At 40.0% G+C, this 14,330-nt stretch overlaps 1 protein-coding gene across 5 annotated transcripts in view; it reads right to left on the reverse strand.

The window, feature by feature from the left end:
- The window catches only part of MICAL3 (microtubule associated monooxygenase, calponin and LIM domain containing 3), a 103,496-nt gene that overhangs the window by 37,554 nt on the left and 51,612 nt on the right, over positions 1 to 14,330 (reverse strand). For all 5 annotated transcript variants that reach the window (XR_009933154.1, XM_062491906.1, XM_062491905.1 and 2 more), the window contains exons 20-21: positions 8,476 to 8,671; positions 3,974 to 4,212 (exon numbers count right to left, since the gene is read on the reverse strand). Coding sequence is in view for 4 of the 5 variants with exons in the window: in XM_062491906.1 (XP_062347890.1) it covers positions 3,974 to 4,212; positions 8,476 to 8,671 (435 nt within the window). In the remaining variant the exon portion in view is untranslated. The remainder of the gene's footprint in view (positions 1 to 3,973; positions 4,213 to 8,475; positions 8,672 to 14,330) is intronic.

Here is a 14,330-nt window from a genome sequence, read left to right on the forward strand (position 1 = left end):
TTTGCTGAAATGAAATACGTTCTCTGAGTGTCCAACAGTATGTGGTATGGAAATACCAATTCAGCAGAAATTTCCAGCTCCTTCAGCCTTTTCGTTATGATTACTGCCAAAGATATCTTGCTGCTAAAGGTGAGGGACAATCTCTATCTGATTGATGCACCAAGACAAGAAGTTTTTCATTCCTTACTACTGGGTCAGGCGCTTCTTTCTAGTCTGGGTACACACTTTGTGAATTAAACAATATGATGGATCTGAGAGCTTCACGTGGATATATGCATATGCACACATGGGCACGTGCTAATTTTGGCACCTAAAACACCACTTTGTTTACTCCTGGCTCTTTTGTACTGACTTGCTCAAAGAGAGATTTTTTTTTTTTCTGAAGGGTAACAGCATTTTGGTTGTGACTTAACAGTTCCCCAGAAGGGAATTCCTGTCATACAAATTATTCTGTTTAAGAGAATTTCATTACTCTTCAATTACCTGCCTACACAGACCTCAGCTACTTAGGAGATGTCAAAGAGAACAATGGGCACCTAAAGCAATTGGTGAGCTTGTTTAACTTCTGCAGAATACCTGCCTTGGGAGCACTTACTCTGAGGTATTAAATTCATAGATCCTGTCTCTACTGCTGTCTGCTCTGCTTCTGTAACTTAGGCTTCATTTATCCATAATAAAATAACTGGTTCTGCAGGGGACAGGTGTTCACCTGTACACTGTCTGCAGGAGTGGTCTTCAAAAGCAAATGTCTCAATCTTGAAAGGAAAATGCCCACTTACTTTAAAAAGTAGGGAGTCAATTTTCACAACAACTGAATTACCACTGAGTAGGGTAAAGCACTGTAGCAGCAGTTTAGAACCTCAAAAGCAGTTAGATTTTCATATGGTGCTCTACTGTTTGAAGGAAACAAGACACATTAGCAGCACTTAGAGCTTGCACTCATTATTTCCTGCTGTCTCATTTTAACAAGTTCCTCACTCCCAGTCATGTTTTCCCCAGATATGACAAAGTGTTTGGGATTTCTGTTTCAGGAGTGACTGTGTGTGAGATTTGGCATTAAAATTGCAGAAGGAACAGGCAGAAGGAACTGCAGGAAGGACAGAATCAGCAGATGGTCATAAAAGGGAAAGGGGCTCAGAGGCACAAAGAGCAAGATTCACAATGTAGCCAAGTATTCTGCAGCTTTATGTCTCTGTGGCCTCACCAGAGAGCTTTTGTACCAATCAGCACAACCACATGGGCTACCAGAGGCACTGGCCATCCTGCAGGGACAGGAGCCTGGCTGTTCTCACTCCGTACCAAAGCACTCGCATGCACGCCCCAGGATGAGTAGAGTTAGCGTTTGCACTGCCACACAAAGTTTTGTGTTAACAGGTTTAGGTTTGCCAGCAATGGCTGAGAAGTACAGAGTCACTCAGCAAGGCTTGGAAAGAACAGGTCCCACATGATCTGCAATTTTTAAAGTGGATTACTCTGGGATTTAGACCACTGTAACACACACACCTTTAGTTTCTCCACAAGCTTTTGGACAGCCTGTCTGTCCCTCTCACCTTTTCCAATAAGTAATGAGCAGCACAGCCAGACATGAAGGGCTGCTGCTTGGCTTAGAGGCAAACCTAACACTTCTTCAATGTCTAAATGCCTGAGAATTTCAAACAACACCTGGCACAGCCTTTCCTCAGGACTGCCTACTAAGCTTTGCAGGAAGCTGGACATTAACTGCACTTAGATTTGGAATGGTAGTCTTTCCTCCATTTCCACTGTCTCACCCAACAGCACTTTATAAGCTGTGGCCAGGCTCAATGTTTTCACTTGATTGGAGTAAGGAGCCATCTGCAAACCAACACCTTAAGAGTCAGTTCTGAAGCACCCTAGCAACTGCAACAGGTATGAAGGTATGCCCTTCAGCCACCTTATTAATACTTCTCATTCATACCACAGAAAAGTTAAATGGCAAAAAAATTATATTGTTTCTTCCATTTTTTTTTCTCTCAGAGAAAAAAAAAAGGAAGAAGCTAAGCTACTGTTATTACAACCATAAACTGTAAAATATGCAGTTTGACAACTGTATATGCCCCCTTACATGCAGGAAGGCACTTGGATTTTCCTCTTATATATTCTGGCTCTAATGAACCACATCGAGGGAATAAGGGATTAACAAACTATTAGGACCAAGTGTTACCAAAAAAACAATTATCAAAAATAAACTACAAGAGAATGCATAATGGAAAACAACACAACCGGTTAGATTTGAATGTCTGATTAATTTTATGACCATTATGTCACTGTTTGAAGAATCTTGAGGGATTGGTGTAGCTTGATTAGTTTCCTTCCAGACTCTCCCCACAGACAGACACACACAGAGGACAACAAGAAAAGCAAATTAGCTGATACAAGCAGTCTAAAGGCAGTATTTCTGATGTGTCCCATGAGTCTGAGATAATGCACAGGTGCAAGTAGTCTGCATGTATAGAACAAATATGATACTCCTTAATACCTGGAAGTCACTGTTCATGCAGATTACAGTAGCAAATTGTCCAGGTTTTCTAGAAATCCTGAGGTACTTGGCAGCTTTATCACTTTCCTAAAACCAGTAGCAACGACTGATCTGATTTATGGCACTTGAACCAGGAGATGAACAATGGCTACTGAATCAGTTTTGAGGGAGCTTGTGACACAATTAAATAAAACACAGAAACTCTTCATGTGGGACCTGCTCTTTAAAACCTTCCCCACTCCTGGGGGGAAGTGGAAGTGGAGACAGTGTTCGGGTACCTTTATGTGTACCCGAGTCCTCTTCATCTGAGAGACGTTGAAGCCAGAGACCTTGCTGCAGCTCTCTCTCCCAAGGGTTATACTCCCCCTCTACAGCAGAGGGAAGCACACAGCCACATTTAACACCAGACACGCGTGTGCACACACAAGCCATGGAGAGAGGGAAAGAGAGAAAGAGATAGGACAGGATCAGAAAGAGAGACTGCCTGGAAATGCTGCAACTCCCCATACTCCCACTGTATTCCAAGTGCCTGACAGGAAAACTGCTTGAATGAAGCAACACCCATCCAAGAACGCCACAGTTCAGCAGACTGAGCACACAACATGCATGTCACCATTTTTATAAAGAATACAGACTTCACTCATGAACAGTCAGCTCCTACATTGAGAAAGTAGCCAAGGAGCCTGGTGAGCTCATCAACGACACTGCCACTAAGACTCAAAAAACTGGACCCCTGCTTGCAGTAGGCAGCCAAAGACCTTTACGAAAAAGCTCTTTGGAGTCTACAAGTCTCCTCAAAAAGGAAATGTGAGTATAAAGACAAAGACAAGAGCAGTGAGAAATTTGGCATGGTGGTGAAACACTGGAAACATGTCTATTCTGAGCACAAACTTTGCATTTCAATGACTGAGACAAACACAGGGGAAGGAGTCTTTCCCTAACGTTTTCCACAGAAATCTTTCAAAGCTAGAACGGGAACTACCTCAACTTCCTTATTTCTCCAGGTCATCTTTTAACTTGGGAGAGCTACAAGCACCTTCTTGTGGAATGCCCTGCTGACAGTGACAGGGCATTGCCCCTTACTGAGGCACTCTAAAACTGAAAACACTGTAAACACAATGCTTCCAGTTCCAGCTGTCAGAGAGCAAAGGGCACATTCAAATCTAATTCCAAATAATAATAAAAACCAACCATAAGCCAATACAGCAGCACAGGGCTATGAATTGACATGTTGGCATGGTGTATGGCAAGCATATTGTGTTAGTACTAGTACTCTAAACTGTCCTGGAGGCAAAGTCCTTCAGTATCTAGAATAACCACCTTGAGCTTTCCTTGACAATAACTCTCTCAAAAATCAGAGCAACAAAGAAGTGAAAGAAGAAGTAAAGTTTTCCAAGGTAAATCTTTCTTTCATGGCAAATACTCAACTAATTTTTCCCTGCTGGCTAGCAGAAAGAAAGGACAAACCAAGCTAACCTTCACTTGACTCCTCATCTTCCTCCTCTTCGTATTCTTCCTCCTCATCATCGTATTTGTACTCAATCTCATGATTTTGCTCAGCCTCAATCTCTTCTTCACTCTTTCCCTTCAGGAGGGCATGGATACGCACAGCCTCTTTCCATGGCACACCACCCAAGTCTGAAGGGGGTTGCTGAGGCAGCAATAGTTCATCATCTTCCTCCTCATCTTCCTCCTCCATCTCAGATTCTGAACTACTGTAAGGTTTTAGGAAAAAAAAAGGTTATATCATTAATAATAAATAATAGTATTAAAGAATATGAAGTCAATGTTTGCTTGATCAGTCTTAGATCACTAACAAGTAATTTCAACACACATAAGCCTAAAACATAACACTGATTTTCAGCTTTCAACGTTTCATAGGCCTTTTAGTGACAGCATCACCTGTGGGCTGCAGTATGGTCCTTGCCCTGCTTCTTTTAAAGAAGGTGAGGCAGCAGAAAAGTATCTGCGAAGCCAAGTGCAAATACTTGTGCAGCATTTATTGTTACAGTTCAAGACAATTTAATACAACACAAAAAAACTATTTTCTTCATATCACATTGCTCTTGATAAATTGGTGCAAGAGTTCTTCACAGTAACAGAATGTAGAAGGCCATGTCTTTTGATACAGCAGCTACTGCTAAGATACCCAACCTGATTTTGGCACTTGCTCCGGTGAACCAAAGAAGTCTTTGGGAGCAGAAAGAATACAAAACACATCAGCCAAAGGATACAGCATGTGAACTAAGGAGAGACTGAGAAAAAAAAAACCCACATTCTTCACTTTTCTGTATCACAGACAGAAACGTGTATCCAATTAAGTACACAGTGTTCATGGTAGCAAGGTGCTGTAGCAAGCAGTGCAAAGATAATTACAAAAATGAGATTATTATTTCCACTGCAAAGTCTAAACCATGCAAAGCAATAAATCATTAGTGCCTTTTAGAAGTCACCTCTTTTTAATTCTAACAGCTCCTCTGCATACATAGGAGGGGCAGGAAATGCAACCACTTGTCCAGTGACATTTAATCTAGCTCACTCTTACATGCCAGACTACCTAGAGGGACTGAGGAGAAAGATGGCTGCATTTGTCACTGGAAAATGAATGAGAACTACAACACACTCACAGATCCACTCTGCAGGGTGAAAAGGTGCTCTAGCTTTGTTTTACTTTAATAGAACTGCATTTATTAGAGCACCTGTTGGCTGCTTTCCCTATAAATCTTAAAAGGCCCAATTCATCTGACTGAAAGAGAAAACTGTTTGAGAATAATTAAAGTTTGGGTGAATAATCTCAGAATAGTATTCCTGCTGCCTCCTTATGCCCACTATCAGTGGGTAACAGCCTTTGGCAGAACCCATTCCACAGAGACAATGAAAGGGAAAACCAACAATTTGAACATAATGAAGTTTACACTTCATGTAGGTCTATAAAATACAACTTGTACAGTTGTAGTATCATATCTACATAGTTTTATTTATCTACTTGTCGGAGAGCCTATTTTTGATAGCAAACATAATAAGGAAAACACTTTGTTCATGCTCTCATTGTCACACATTTCTGTCCACAGGCTCTTAAATTCTCCTCACTGGCCTGCATACAAATAACATTATTTTCAAATTACAAGTCACTTTTTCACAGCATAAACTCAATAGTGATTTTTAACATGCTACTTGATTTTTCACATATGAAATACTGAATTCAAACCACCGCAAGCCACAGGCTTGGTGCATGGAGACCAGAGCATACTCTAAAGGCTTTATACAGTTACTGTCACAGAGATGAAAAGTGAAGTTCCCTTTCTCCCTGATTTGCTTTCCCACCCTTTGTTATGGAAATAAACCTGACAGGTGCTGCATGCTGGGGGGTTGGTGTGCTGTCAATAAGGTTTACTTCTGCTCAAATTGTTGCCATGGGTGCTGGACGGGATGAGCTGCTGCTCTTCCACCAGCCAGCTTATCGCATGGACGAGTGACGACACAAATTCTTCACCACACAGCTCACTTCACCTTCTTTGGATTTTATTTATCACTTGGCTTTTGTCTGACCTTTGAATACTAAGAAATTAAGCTGAAAGACAGCAATGAAAGATGACCTGGTATAGTGAGCATTCCTTTCAGCATGGAAATCCTGGGCCATAGGAATTAAATCAACAGGTGAAATTTTATTTTTCTATAAAGCAGAAATCAAAGACCAAGGCAAGTTGCTCTATAGAATTTGCATAAGCAGTTAATTATCTCATTAGAAAAAGGTGTATGTACACAGATTTAAGAGCTGAGGAAAGGAAATGGAACCTAAACTGTGGCAATGAATCTCTTCTCTTCCCTTGCCATGCAGACCTATCCAGCACAAGCTGTCCTATGACACTCCTCTGAAAGGCCACAGGACATAACACCAAAACTGGAGATAGCACACTGGGGGTTGCTCCAACTTAAAGGCAATGAATAAGGCATATAAAAGGTTTCCCACTCCTCAGACTACTGTGTAGTCTGGGTTTAATTGCTTAATTGATCTTTTTTTCTCATTGAAACTTATGTAAGATTAACTCTCATGAAAAAATAAACTTTGAGTACTTTTCCCCATAAACTTTCTCTGCACTGTGTGCATGATGGGAAGCTGTGCACCAAAATGTGAGGTCTCTGCCTGATTTCCATCAAACACCTGAGCGAGCCCTGAAAGATTGACCCATCCTTTGTAAGACATTGAGGGAACAAAGCGTTCCCCCATCTCATCCACCTGCTCCTAACCCTGCAGCACTGCACCAAGACAGTGAAGATGATTAAATCAGGGCCTTGGTTGGCTTGCTGAATAAGTCAAAACTCTTTTTTTTGGTTGCTTAAAAAGTAGTCAGACTTCTTCCTTTTTTTTTTTTTTCTTTTCAGCCTGACTTTGCAGTCTACCCATGGAATGGATATAGCTGGACAGAGGAAACCCAACAGCTACATTCCCTGCAAAATTCTCCCTCTGCTCTCTCTGATATTTGACCCACATAGCCTTGTCCATTCTCTGAGTAAACTGCTTGCCATATTTGGATTTGGAACATAAATTCTTCCAGGTCAAATTGACAGGGAATTTGAAGTATTTTCTCTTTTCTCCTTATGACAGAATGTGAGTAGCCTACACTGCTTCCCACATGGAAAACTATACAAAGCATTCTGTCACAGACAGAAATACTCATACTGATAACAAGTTATAGGGATGAATGTGGGACAAAAGGAGCTAAATGTAACGCCCTATAAAACAAAAATCATATTTGCTAACCTAATAATAGTGTACTGCCCTCAATCTCCAGAATCTCATAAAACATCTCTTAAAGATGACCATCAGCTTCATGCCAATATTCCACTTTTTTAAACTAACTCTTGGCCTTTGTAAGTTTTCTGCCATTTATTGAGCAGATCTATTGTGTCCTGATTTATTGAAATCAAGACAAAGAATAACAACAGTTGATAGCTCCACAGTTTTGTTTTAGAGGCAGGAACATAAAGGTGTAAAAACCCCTGAGATCATCAATGCTCATATCATCATAGTTGATAAAATTCCTAAACCTGAGCAGGTAACTAAAGAAAGGATGAGTTAAGAAAATATAGTTTGCATCTCCCACAAATATGCCAAGATTACTCAATTTCTCATACAGATCTCTATGTGCAGGTAATGCATACCCAGAATATGACTGTAGAATCTAAGTTTCAGGAAAAAAGTAACAGCATTTTTTGAATTTATTTCAAGACTACTGGACAGACTCAGAGATGAAAAGGTAAGGGCTGCTATTGCTACAAAGACAAGTAGATGAGAAATTGTATTAAGAGACCAAGAGTCTGCAGAAGTATGCGATTGACTATAAAGTTCAGGAGCATTCTTCCTCAAGGATTTTCTCTCAATGATTCTTGGAATAATTGTTTCCAGTACCTCTACCTGCATGGATATGGATCCTGGTGTGCTTGCACAGAATTTTGCAGATGAAGAGAAATTCATGAAGGTACAACACATTTATATACCTTCATTTTATTATCATGAAGGCACAACACATTTTTCAACAGCCATAGCTATTGCTTCCCATTAATACCTCTCAGGCATTGCACCAGAATTCAGTCAGGTTTACGCATGTGTCAAGACTAAATCTTGAAACAAAACATGGTTTTGAATTGTAATGGAAAGCATATAGAAAAAAAGATAATTTTGGAATGTTCCATTTGAATGCATGTTCTGTTTGCTCAAAAGACTCGCTTACCTTTGCTACAATTGAAAAATTAAATTTAAAAACCCCTTCCAATGTAGAACTTCATCTCATGGTATTATAGTACTATAGTTGTCTTCTGATAGTAGTGAGCTATTTAGGACAGGAACAACAAGATTAAATGTCTGGGTGTTTCAAAAACTTTAGAAAGGACAATGTTGCAAACACTAAAGAAAAAGGAAAAGCAGGCAAATCTGCTGGGATGGGTGTAGAAAAAGCTGATGGGCCATGTGTGCTGACCTGCTGGGCACATCCTCTTCTGTCCCTTTGTCCAGCACGCTGCTCAGGTTGTGCTCTGCCAGTGTCTCCTCGGGGACCTCTTCCAGCTCTTCCTCGCGCTGCAGGGACAGCCGGTAATTCTCCAGCTCGATGCGCTCTGGAGTGCCCCGCAGCCGCTTGGCCAGGCTGGGCTCCTCCAGCCCATTCACACTGGAACCTGAGAACAAGCCAGGTAATAAACAACAAATGCGACAATCAGAAATTCGCATTTTTAAGAAAACTGAGCAATTGGGAGAACAGGGGCACGAGGCAGAGGGACGTAAATAAAGTGAGAGAATACCTTATGTCATTATCCTGGTTCGCCACTACTGGGAAGCCAGACTGCAAAAGGGAATCTTAGTGATTTTGGCTAATAGATGCTAAAAAAAATGTTAAATGTCCTAGTTGAGAGAGGAAACAGGGCCATTTTAGCTGCAAAAACTAGAGATGCAATGAAATCTATGTGGCAAGTGCCAGGGAGGGCCTGGGCACAGGCTGGATGTGTTACCTGAGACACAGTAGGAACACTGTGGGGCAACCCTGCTGCGTGTTGAAACTGGCACTAGCCAAGGGAAATCTACAGAGCTAAGGAGCAAGACAATATTGTTACTACTTAAAGATGAGAGAAGGAATGAAAAAGGTAAAGTTTTACAACTTCTAATAGACTTGAATAATTTTACTTTTCAATCTGAATTTTTAATGACATGAATAACAGGGACAAATCTCAGAAAGATGTTTGCATGCAAAAATCCCAGAAATCCCAAAAAATTGCAAGGATTGCAACTGAAAGGAACCAGACAGTTGTAGAAAAGTATTGGAACACTTCATTCACTATAGAACTTAATGAATTTTATTCTATCCTGCTTCCTTCCACTTATTTTTTAAATAGGAATATTTTAGTTTGAATACCATGCCACTGTTGACCCAGAGTCCAATCTCTCCATGCTTTTGTTTTGCTCTGCTACAAGCCAAGCCTTCTTCTCACTGAAGATAAGCTCTTCAGTGAGACTGATCATCCCCTAGGTCTCTGCACCTCTCTCAGTTTGGATTAATTTTTCCAGAACCTGGGTGATTAAAAGTGAAGGTGGTTTTCCAGATGAGTTCTTATCAGTGCAACACACAGCCCTGCCACAAATCTCTCATCTGATACATGCTGAGAACACACCTGCCTATTTATATGCTACATAATACTGGTGGCTTTTATGATGTTTAGATCTTTCTCCTTCTTTGCTTTCAACTGATAAGCACTTTGTTGGTAGCCAAAATTGTCAACATCACCTTAGTGTATGACCCAGTACTTTCCATAATTACATTGCTAAGTTTAATCTTGCAGTTGGCAACATTTTGCAGCTTAGTGACTGACATGCCTGTCCTCCTCTGCATTGATGAGGGTTTGAAATGTTGCCTCAGCACTGAATTTCATTAGTAGGTTTCTTCCTTGTTTATTTATTTATTTTTGCTGGCAACCTTAGGGAGAGCATAACAAAGATCAGTCCCCAGCTCACTTTTTGGGACTCTGCACAGCCTGTAGGTGACATCCAACCCCATTATTTCCTCCTTTAATAAAACATCCTGTCTCTAATTTAGGCCAACTTCTTAGATACTCACACTTCATGTACAACTCCCCCATTTCATCCAGTTCCAATAATTATTTCCATGTGTCAGCAATCCTGTGCTTTACTCAAGTCCAGACTGTTCAAATGCACTATGACTTCCCTCATGGAGGTATCAGTTGTCAATAAAAGCTGTCAAGCCAGCCCAGCACAGTCTCTGGTGAACACATGCCACATTTTATAGCACTTACCTGCATGAGATCAAAGGACTTCCCTTGCAGAACTAGCAGGTTTTAGTTATTCCTTAAAAGAAGGTGTTAGACCTACTCTTTGACTGATATGTACTTGTTCAGATCACTTTATAAAGTTTTTTTTTGTTTTCTTTTCCTTTTCGTTTTTTATCTGCAGGACATACTTCTGTTACCCATTGGTCACATAGTATTTCCTGAATGAGACAGTCAAAGTAAATCAGGACATCTTGATTTAATCACAAATTGTTACCACAAAGCTCACAACTTCATTTTGCACTTCTTCCACTCTTCTGAGACAAACACTATTTGCTTCATTGTATTACTCTTCATTTGCCAGTCCTGCTGCACACTGACTGTTTTGCTCCCATTTCTATCTGATTGACAATACATAAAATTGCATTTTATGTCAGCTTCATCTTCACTATGAACATACTACTGCTTTCCCTTACTTTGCCTTTACCTACATGCTTAAGAAATATAGCTCTTTGCTTTGCTCTCCTTGGCAAAGTCTAACCCAGTATGAGCTTTGGCAACTTTTACTTTATCCTCACACATTTTAACCTCTAAGACAGTTTTTCTTTCTTCATCCTTTGTGGTTTCTCACTTGATCCCTAACAGTTTTTTTTTCAGGACAGTTACTCATTCAGTACCACCTTCATGTTTCACATAAAATTACACAGGTCATTACATAATTATCAGCTTCTACTTCCAATCCCCCTCCTCAAAGATAAAATCTCAAAGACAATTGCCAGAAGTGCTTTTCTCTCTTCCTTAATATGATTTAACCCTTCCATGATGTGGGCAAGTGGCTGCCATGCTTTTAGCTGGAACTACAGAGCTTCTTCATGGTATAAACAAATAAGCTTGGTCAGGTAGCAACACCGCCTTGCATTTCCATACTGCGGTCTCCACCATTTCCTGCCTTCTATTGTGCTTTGATTTGCAAAGTTTAGTGGAACTAAACTGCCTTTTTCACTGGGATTCACATTTCATTTAATTTCATTCTCTCTCTTGATGGTGATACCAGCTCAGCTAAATCTACTTTTGCAATCCGTCTTACATTACCCAACTCTGAGTTCACAGTAACAGGGGAACTGACCTCGAATTTTGCTCTGCCACTTTGGCTGACAGTGAAAAAAACATAGGACTCTGGGTAACACAGTAACACAAAGGTCAGGGGAAACTAACAATGAATATACTAAAATAATGATTTAAAAAAAAAAAAAAAAGTTTTGTACTACTCAGAACTCTCCATACATGCAGAGCCATCCATGTAGCTCAGCTACTTTAATACAAATGTCTTTCCACAAGCTGTTTTTAATTTATCCTCTTCTGATGCAAACCCTGACATAGCTGCAAAGTACACAAGAAAAAGAATTCTAAAAAGCAAAGAACAAGAACTTTTATCCATCTGATATTATTTAACTCCTTTGGTTTTCTAACCATCTTAGGGGGCTTTTCTGTCAGCTTTTTCAAAGCAAAAACAAAACAATAAACCCAAAAAGACCCCAAACAAACAAACAAACAAACAATTGCCATATAATTTAATTAAACTGAGTTCTTTTAAAAAAGGCTGTTTCAATACTCCAGTATCTAGTGTGGGAAGAAAGACTGGCAGCAATCACTCTAAGGCAGAGAAAGACTGAAAATTAAGCTGACATCTGTTTTTATGCATTTCATGAATATATATGATCCTTCAAGTTTTTCAAAACACAAATCATCACTGCCCTTCTCATCACAAAGACCCAGTGTAACTGGTACACACAGAATCAAACAAATCCTATCACAGCATAAACTATAAGTGGGAGAGACTCAATGCAAGTGTGTTTAAAATCTTCCCAGATGGAAAATCAACCTGAACTTTAATGCAACTTTAATGCAAAAAGATATGGTCAAGCCAAGATGTCCTCTGAGCTTGACAAGCACTCCATTCCCCAAAGTAGGAAGGGCATTCCTAGCACTTTCTCTTATTAATTTATATATCTGTACACTTGAGATGCAAAAGTGGTCGCATCCCTCCACTCTGCCAAGAAAACAGCTCTGCATCAGAGAATACAATACAGAAACTCCATTGACTACCAGTTTAAGCATGGTATTACTAAGAATTTGCACTACACAGACTATTTAGTCTAGTTTTAGACTATTCAGTTTTGTTTCTAAAAGATGTCTGTTTCTAAAAGATGCCATGCATTTAGCCAATCTGGCTGTCTGGAAAGCCATTGTCCAACTCGTTACCAAATATGAAACAAGATAAATGCTACTGATAGCCAGCTCTCTGCACCACAAAGCCATCAACTATCAGAAGGAAAAGCACTGAACTTGACAAACTTACACAAGGGATGAAAGCAAGTGTGAGATACAGGTACCACTGAAGTGTTCACAAGATGGACAATTTCCCCATTTTATACTCTAAAGTTCATACCAACTAATTTGATGCTACCAAAAAAATTCCATAAAAATACTGGAATAAAAATATAAGTAAGCTACCTCAAAGCCAAGTGTAGCTTCTTGAACAATTAACTGATCAGCTAAAAACCCACAAACATCCCAAATACGACATATTTTAAAATTTGACTCTTTACTTTGGAAGAGTCAGTGTACCATGAACATTAAATAGATCATCTGAAGGGCACTGTTTTTCTTAACAGGACAGGCTGCTGAGCTGGTTCATGAAAACTTCCAGAGTCCTTCATTTATCTCAGCTTTGACAGAGCTTACCTCCTGAAAGGATAAGCGTCTGATCAGAGATAACATTCCTAACAGAACTGCTCCTTCCCTGCAGGAGTGTGTCCTATTCTAGCAACTCTGGCAATTCCTGGAAGGCTTGAGAAGCTCTCCTTGAGAGAGAATCCTATCTCAATTCACCTCCACTATTACCTTGTTCTGTAAAATCTACACATTATTCCCATGGGCTCCATGAAATCCTGTCAAGGTTACTCCTTGACACAACACTTCCATGCTGAAGACACAGGAGACAACTGGGAATCTGAGAACAATTAACTCCTCCCAAAGGGAAAATACCTGTCTATTTTACTAGAAGCTATTTTTCAATAATCATGCAGTACCTCTAGACTTGCTTTTCTTAGCTTGCTATCTTAATATCTGACTAAGGTACATGCCATGTCTTGACCAGTATTTTGCACAGACTTAGCTGTGGCCTTGGGGAATTATGGAAATTCAAATAAAGGAGTCTACTTTGAAACACATGCAAAAGGGGGAAGGAATTAATACACTCTCAGGAAAAATCTTCATTACGGATTTCCCAAAGCTTGTGGTTTTGCGGTAATGTGAAACACTGTACCTGTTTGTTTTCACTTGTCTTTTCCAAACACTTCAGTTACTTTTACTGCCACACAATTGTTTGAGAGCTGTGTCAGATAAAACAAATCCTACAGAAACAGTAGCATATTGCCTATGACCAAGTACTGAAAAGGAAGATGGGAACTTTTCCAGGGGAGTTAAAAAGTGATGTGGTGAGCTCTGAGTTTGAAATGCTGGAAGTCCTCATATTCCCTTGTAAATAATTTCTAAAAAATACCTTTTGGGGTCAAGTTTCTGAAGTGTGCCATCAATTCAGCAAACATTATCACTGAGGTATAGTGGAGGCAGCAGACAAGACCCAGTAGTATTTTTAGCTTCTCATTTTTCATCTGTGTTCATGTCACACTGAGTTTCAGGATTTTTCCAGGAAGTTTCACCCCCACCCACTTCAGTTCCATTAACTGCCTGTTTGTATTCCAACTCCACTTCTCATCCAAGGGCCTCAAAATGCTTTACAAGTACTAGCACACTAAAACAAACCTATTTTGGAAGTAGGTAAGTAGTGCAGAGGCACTGCACAAGTCCAGACACAGAGATTAAATACCAGCAAGGCAATCTCACAACAGACTGGTGGCAGTGCCAAAAACAGGGTCCAGAATGCACAACACTTCACTCTCCACTCCAAGTCAAGAAAAAACTCTTTGATATTAGGAAGTGCCCAGCACTCTGAGCACATCTAGAAAGGAAATCTTGGTATTGAGGTTCTTTGTTA

The sequence above is a fragment of the Cinclus cinclus genome, chromosome 4 (genome assembly GCF_963662255.1).
Source record: "Cinclus cinclus chromosome 4, bCinCin1.1, whole genome shotgun sequence".
In the NCBI taxonomy this organism is placed as follows: domain Eukaryota; kingdom Metazoa; phylum Chordata; class Aves; order Passeriformes; family Cinclidae; genus Cinclus; species Cinclus cinclus.